The 8,090-nt window shown below is 42.6% G+C and overlaps 1 protein-coding gene across 1 annotated transcript in view; it reads left to right on the forward strand.

The window, feature by feature from the left end:
- Positions 1-7,889, forward strand: part of LOC138667243 (serine protease 23-like) — a 13,902-nt gene extending 6,013 nt beyond the window's left edge. Inside the window, exon 2 of the mRNA XM_069755505.1 lies at positions 6,374-7,889. Within this exon, the coding sequence (XP_069611606.1) occupies positions 6,384-7,427 (1,044 nt within the window). The 5' untranslated portion in view covers positions 6,374-6,383 and the 3' untranslated portion in view covers positions 7,428-7,889. The remainder of the gene's footprint in view (positions 1-6,373) is intronic.
- The last annotated feature ends 201 nt before the right edge of the window (positions 7,890-8,090 follow it).

Below are 8,090 nucleotides of genomic sequence, written 5' to 3' on the forward strand. Positions count from 1 at the left end.
TATGACATCATCGTCGCTGTGCCCGTTGCTGATTGGTCGAGGCCTGGCGGCCTCGACCAATCAGACACGCGGGATTTCTACGTCAATGCTATGCCGGTCTCTGATTGGTCGAGGCCGCCAGAAACGTGAGATGTCTACGTCCTTTATGACATCATCGTCGCTGTGCCCGTTGCTGATTGGTCGAGGCCTGGCAGCCTCGACCAATCAGACGTGGGATTTCTACGTCCTTTATGACATCATCGTCGCTGTGCCCGTTGCTGATTGGTCGAGGCCTGGCGGCCTCGACCAATCAGAGACGCGGGATTTCTACGTCGATGCTGTGCCGGTCTCTGATTGGTCGAGGCCGCCAGAAACGTGAGATGTCTACGTCCTTTATGACATCATCGTCGCTGTGCCCATTGCTGATTGGTCGAGGCCTGGTGGCCTCGACCAATCAGACGCGGGATTTCTACGTCCTTTATGACATCATCGTCGCTGTGCCCGTTGCTGATTGGTCGAGGCCTGGCGGCCTCGACCAATCAGAGACGCGGGATTTCTACGTCGATGCTGTGCCGGTCTCTGATTGGTCGAGGCCTGGCGGCCTCGACCAATCAGAGAGCCGGGATTTCCAGGACAGACAGACAGAAAGACAGACAGACAGACGGAAAAACCCTTAGACAATTATATATATAGATATATATATATATATACATAAACACACCCCACAGTGTCACCTATATAAGGTATATATGCATCAGTAGCTGTCACCTATATAAGATATAGATTGCTATATATACATTATACAGGTAGTATAGTGATTATACACAGCAGTATCACCTATATAATGTATATATAGCAGTCTATACACATTATATAGGTGCAACTGCTGTATATACATAAAAAAATTCATCTTGGGACTCACCCAGGTCCCTGGTGAGGTCGGGAGGATGAAGGGCTGAGGTGGGACGGGTCCTGTCCAGCGTCGGCAGTGAAGAGGATCCCAGGCATTGGTGAGCAGTTTTCTCTGACGCTGGTGCAGGCCAGCCAGCGTCAGACACACACACAGTCAGGTGGAGGCGCCCTATGCGTGCCGGACATTTCAAATCTTTCAATGCGCGCGCGTGGTCTGATCTCCTGCGTGCCCGCGCTGGCACAGGCAGCAGACGAGCGCGCGCAGGACCTAGGAACGTGGCCGTGCTCGTGCACTAGCACGGCCGCCGCGGTGCTTCTCAGCGCCGGCAATGCGCGTGCACACACAGGACCTGACTTTACAAGATTTAAAGGGCTGGCGCTATGTATTAAAATCGCTGCCGGTCCTCCAGCGGCCCTGTCCAGCTGCTCAGGCACCGGCCCGGGGGGCATATGCATTCCTGCCACCCGGCCCAGTCCGCCCCTGCCGCCCCGGAAGATTAGGCGAAACGTGCGTCGGGGTGAGACGCAGCAGCACTGGCACACCATCCAGGTATTATTATCATGTGATTTCATGCACTTTACTTCATGATAATAGGGTAGCACTATGCACGTAGACACTTTATTGAATTGTGTCTACAGATGGTGATTATGGGAAACAGGCTTTCAATACGTTCAATTTTGTTTGGATGAATGGCACTTTGCCCCATATCAGTTAAGATTGATATATTCTGTTTCTGTAGTTACCATATGACCACACTATTTAGTGTGTAATCTATTTTATGTGAGTTGGGGTGTCATCCTGCTGATGGTCTTTAGTCGTTTTTGAGGCATCCATTATATGTCATTGATAAGATTTTTTATATATATTTATTTGAAATAAACTTGATTGATTTTTTTTTTAGCATACACTTCGTGTCCCTTCATTGGTTTTAAGTTAAACAGTCATGTACGGAGTGTGACCTAGGGTATTTAGTTTTTTTTTTGAGGACTAACATGTATACATTGTAGATTCAGTCTGAAGGCTACAAAACCATGAAGCAAAATATATGTAAACACAGCGCAAAGAAACACGTGAAACGAACCAGAATGGTTTAAACTTTAGATTCTTCACAGTACCCATCTTTTGCTCTGATGAAAGCTTTACCCACCCTTGACATTCTCTCAAGCAGCTTCATCAGCTCATCACCTGGAATGGCTATCCAATATGTTGCATAGTTTTGTAGCAGAAGAAACTTGTGAGAGTAGGTTATATGGGGTAATTCAACTTTTATCTACACAGAACATGAGGTACATGCATCAGCTTCTTAATACACCATAACAGGAAGTCTAAGAAACCTTTTTACCAGAGAGAAAATGAAACCAAAGTACAACAAGTATATGCATTACATTCAACTAAGCATATAACAGTAACAACATTGCCATCTACTGTCAGAAAAGTGTAAACTCCTCCTGCCCACAAATAAGTCTGTATCTGTTGCATATCTGCCAACACAATAAACTTGAACGAGCACTTGATGGTTGATTTGCCTTCACTCTATGTCCAACTCATCCCAAACCATCTCAATTGGTAGAGATCTGCTGATGCAGCAGTTTATCCCTCTCCTTCTTGGTCATATAGCCATTACATAGCTTGGAGGTGTGTTTTGGGTCATTGCCACATTGCAGCACAAATAATGGTCTTATCCCACAAGTGCAAACCAGATGGGATGGCATGTTGATACAGAATGCTCTAGTAACCATGTTAGATAACTTTGAGTTGAATTTGGAGTAAATCACCAGCTGTGTCACCAACAAAGCAACCCCAAACCGTTATACCACCTCCTCCTCCATGCTTCACAGTGGGCACCACACATGTGGAAACGTATCTTTTGTGTGTCTCACAAGACATGGTGGTTTGTACTAAAAATCTCAAATTGTGACTCACCTGATTTAGAATACAGATTTCTACTGATCTAATGTCTAGCTCTTGTGTTACTTGGCCCAAACAAGTCTCCTCTTGTCTACAGTCCTCAGTAGTGACTTTATTTAAACAATTTGACCATAAAGGCCTGCTTCTCACAGTCTCCTATGGAAAGTTGATGTTACTAGCTGTTATCTGAGATGCTGTAAACTTGGGTTTCTGAGGCTAGTAACTCATGAATTTATCTTCTGCAGCAGTGGTAATTCTTGGTCTTGTTTTTCTGGGGTGGTAGCGATTGATGGTTTTCAAGCCTGTGCTTGAGGATAACTTCAGGGTTCTAGCAGTTTTCTGTATTGACAAACTTTTATGTTTTAAAGTAATGGTGGACAGTTGTTTTTCTTTACTTAGTTGAGTGGTTCTTGTCATATTCTGGCTTAAAACAATTGTGGAATAGAGCTCAGCACTGTGTGGAACTGTATACTAAGACATAGTCACAAACACTTTCTGAGGGCTTTTGATTCCACAAATTCACTCTTTTTTGATTCCACAAATTCACTCTTTTTGGAGCTTCCTGATCATTGGTAGCCATTTCAGGTGACTACCTGATGAAGCTACATCAGAGAAAGCTAAAGTGGTGTAATGCAAACATCAAAATAAGAGGGGTATTTTAAAGAATGTAATGTTAACACATAGTTTGGTTTGTTTCACATGTTTCTTTTCTTTGTTTCCATATGTGTTTCCTCGTGGTTTTGTTGCCTCTAGTCTGAATCTACAATGCACACTTTCCAATATGAACAAGGAAAACCATTACATGAACTGGTATGTCTAAACTTTTGACCGATAATATATATACGTGGATTGACTGTGTAGGGTATGGTAGGTAATCCTGTTGTGTATGATTTGTAATAAAAATTTATTAAAACGCAAACTTTTCTTACGATAAAACTAAATGCAAAATAATCTACACATTATTTAAAAGAAATACCCTTTATACATTTCAGAAAATGTATTTTTAAACTTTTTAATCAGTATAAGTTTAATCTGAGAATGATGCGAATCTAAGTGAGTTTTTCAAGTTTCATTCAACATTATTATACTGTATATAAATGTTCAAATATCAATTCTTATACAATTAACCCCTTTCTGACCTCGGACAGGATAGTACGTCCGAAGTCAGAAGCCCCGCTTTGATGCGGGCTCCGGCGGTGAGCCCACATCAAAACCGGGACATGTCAGCTGTTTTGAACAGCTGACATCTGCCCGTAATAGGCGCGGGCAGAAATGCGATCTGCCCGCGCCTATTAACTAGTTAAATGCCGCTGTCAAACGCAGACAGCGGCATTTAACTACCGCATCCGGCCGGGCGGCCGGAAATGACGTCATCGCCGACCCCCGTCACATGATCGGAGAATCACCCACTAGGCAGACGCGCTTTCACACAACTCCACCGCAGCTGCCCTATGGGAACTCGGCTCTTTCTCCTCTCCTCTACCTCTTTGGCATAAGTGAGGTTTTGATAAAGACCCGCTGGGGTTGAACCGTTACCCGAATTGAATAGTCCGCCACCCATTTACCTCCTAAAAAAGCACCTGGTGATGTTTATTGTATATGTTAATAAAGAAACTACACAGTTTGCTGAACTTTCAACCATTTGAGTGCGGCTGATTTTTCCTATACATGATCGGAGGTCTGCGATGCTTCAGAATGGTAACCATAGAGGTCCTTGAGACCTCTATGGTTACTGATCGCCGGTAGCTGTGAGCACCACCCTGTGGTCGGCGCTCACAGCACACCTGATTTTCTGCTACATAGCAGCGAACAGCAGATCGCTGCTATGTAGCAGAGCCGATCATGCTGTGCCTGCTTCTAGCCTCCCATGGAAGCTATTGAAGCATGGCAAAAGTAGAAAAAAAAGTGAAAAAAATAAAAAAAAAATATAAAAGTTTAAATCACGCCCCTTTCGCCCCAATCAAAATAAATCAATAAAAAAAAATCAAATCTACACATATTTGGTATCGCCGCGTTCAGATTCGCCCCGAACTATCAATTAAAAAAAAGTATTAACCTGATCGCTAAATGGCGTAGCGAGAAAAAAATTCGAAATGCCAGAATTACGTTTTTTTGGTCGCCGCGACATTGCATTAAAATGCAATAACGGGCGATCAGAAGAACGTAAATGCACCAAAATGCTATAATTAAAAACGTCATCTCGGCATGCAAAAAATAAGCCCTCAACCGACCCAAGATCATGAAAAATAGAGACGCTACGAGTATCGGAAAATGGTGCAATTTTTTTTTTTTTTTAGCAAAGTTTGGAATTTTTTTTCACCACTTGGGTAAAAAATAACCTAGTCATGTTAGGTGTCTATGAACTCGTACTGACCTGGAGAATCATAATATCAGGTCAGTTTTAGCATTTAGTGAACCTAGCAAAAAAGCCAAACATAAAACAAGTGTGGGATTGCACTTTTTTTGCAATTTCACCGCACTTTAAATTTTTTTCCTGTTTTCTAGTACATGACATGCTAAAACCAATGATGTTGTTCAAAAGTACAACTCGTCCCGCAAAAAATAAGCCCTCACATGGCCAAATTGACGGAAAAATAAAAAAGTTATGGCTCTGGGAAGGAGGGGAGTGAAAAACGAAAATGGAGGGGTTATAGGGCTTTTCCACAATAAAAAAAAAGTGTTTAAAAGCTTGTATACTTCTAAAACAGCAGACACAGATAGTCCTCGCCGTTCACAGGTCTAACGGCATTACACATTGTATTAAGCTGAACAGTACAGCCTTGTTCAATGTTTACATCAGCTAATCTGTGGGAATCGGGTGTTAAGGTACCGTCACATTAAGCGACGCTGCAGCGATATAGACAACGATGCCGATCGCTGCAGCGTCGCTGTGTGGTTGCTGGAGAGCTGTCACACAGACAGCTCTCCAGCGACCAACGATGCCGAAGTCCCCGGGTAACCAGGGTAAACATTGGGTTACTAAGCGCAGGGCCGTGCTTAGTAACCCGATGTTTACCCTAGTTACCATTGTAAATGTAAAAAAAAACCACACACATACTCACATTCCGGTGCGTGTCACATCCCCCGGCGTCCGCTTCCCTGCACTCCTCCTGCATCCTGTGTAAGCGCCGGCCGTAAAGCAGAGCGGTGACATCACCGCTGTGCTCTGCTTTACGGCCGGCCGGCGCTGACACATACAAAACCTAAAAGAAACAAAATGAGCATAAACACTGCTCTATCTAAATAAGTAACAAGCAAAAGTGCATTTAAGTAACATAGGGTTTTTAGGAACACTGTTTTTCATCAAAACTAGCAAAAAAAAAGCCATCCCACCAGCATCAAGGTGACCCTATTCAGACAGTCCTACACTGTCTAATATAAAAACCTAACTCTGTGTCAGAAGTGACCTGTGTAAATAAGGGCAGACAAAGGACTATGTCCAACATTTACTATGGTACTTATGGGAAACAAGAACAATTTTTCTCTTTTGTTACATGTGGGCCTTCTGTCCTAACAATCACATAGATATGCTGTACTGTTATATGAAACTAATTTTGTTTCCTTCTTTTTCAGTAACATTAATATGATGACTGGTGAATACATGTTAAATTTAATTATGTATCTGGCTTATATCTCACTCACTACGTCTGAACTCCCGGTTGTCGAGTTTGTGCCCCAACAAACATTGATTTTAACTCCATCTGAATTTACCGCCAATGGTACTACAGAGCTTAGCACAGTCTGCACGGAGCAGTGCATCCGGCATGAGTTTCAGCCTGAAGATGTTGTTGATCTTGACTATGAGACTGCGTATTTAAATGGCAGCCGTACGCTGACAACAGTATCAGTAAGAATACCTCCTAGAAATGGAAGGCGCACAAAGCAGAAAAATATCAAATTCATGCGGAGTCGAAGACAAATCTATGGACCAGATATCCGCTTTTCCATCAGAGGTCAGCGCTTTCTTACAGATTTCCCTTTTGCAGCTGCTGTTCGACTATCCACAGGTTGTACCGGTGTGTTGGTAACTGAACGTCATGTATTAACAGCTGCTCACTGTATCCATGATGGTCATGACTATGTTCAAGGAGCACGAAAGCTACGAGTTGGTTTTCTAAGGCCAGGAGCCCGTCCCACATTGCGCTGGGTACATGTCAAAAGCACAAGGATACCTCGCGGATGGATTGGAGCCCCAGCAGAACTTAGTATGGATTATGATTATGCATTGCTAGAGCTACGCCGGGCACAATCCCAACCTCCTATGCACCTTGCTGCCTCTCCACCATTGGAGAGCTTGGCTGGAAGAAGAGTGCACTTCTCAGGCTTCGACAGTGACCGACCAGGAGAGTTGGTTTACCGATCTTGCAGAGTGCAGCAGCAAACTATACATTTGCTATATCAGCACTGTGATGCACGCCCAGGAGCCAGTGGTTCAGGTGTTTATGGAAGACTGCGTCATGGTGACCGCTGGGAGAGGAAAGTTATTGGGGTTTTCTCAGGACACCAGTGGGTTGAAGTGTCCGGAGAGCCTAGAGAATATAATGTTGCAGTCAGATTGACTCCTCCTAAATATGCACAGATTTGCTATTGGATAAGTGGAACCAATTCAAGTTGTCTTTATGAATAATTGCGGTTTTATTATAATATCTAAACGAACTTTCATAAGAAAGGTAATTATGTTTTTTCTTAGAATCTCAAAATGCATAAGCCATGAGTATAAGCTAAGAAAACGCTAAAAAAAAATCAATCACAGGGCTTAAAGCTTGAATCTCATTGAGACATTTTCTTAAAAAGAATATCGGTAATAGTCGAGAAAAAATGCAATTTCTTCTACCCTACTCTAAACTAATCATCCAGTATGACTCAGCAGAGAATACTCTGCTCACAAATTATCTTATCTCCTGTGCAAACATCCGATATTCAAATATTTAAAACTGATAACTATTTCATGCTACAGTGTGCCAATAGGAAAAGATAATACTTGGAAAGCATGGGAGTTCAACCAACTTGGTGAAATATATTATGATGTAGGGTCTGAAACAGTTTGTTGAAATAGTAGATGAACAAAAAAAATATAATTATCAATTCATCAAGTCATTACTTACAGGGGCTACTGCTCAATCATAAGCAAACTGGCTGGAAACAATTGTTATTCATGGTCAGTGTCATACAAACCTACATACAGTGGGAGAAATAAGTATTTGATCCCTTCCCGATTTTGTAAGTTTGTCCACTGACAAAAACATGAACAGTCTATAATTTAAAGGATAGGTTAATTTTAACATTAAGA

The sequence above is a fragment of the Ranitomeya imitator genome, chromosome 2 (genome assembly GCF_032444005.1).
Source record: "Ranitomeya imitator isolate aRanImi1 chromosome 2, aRanImi1.pri, whole genome shotgun sequence".
Taxonomy (NCBI): domain Eukaryota; kingdom Metazoa; phylum Chordata; class Amphibia; order Anura; family Dendrobatidae; genus Ranitomeya; species Ranitomeya imitator.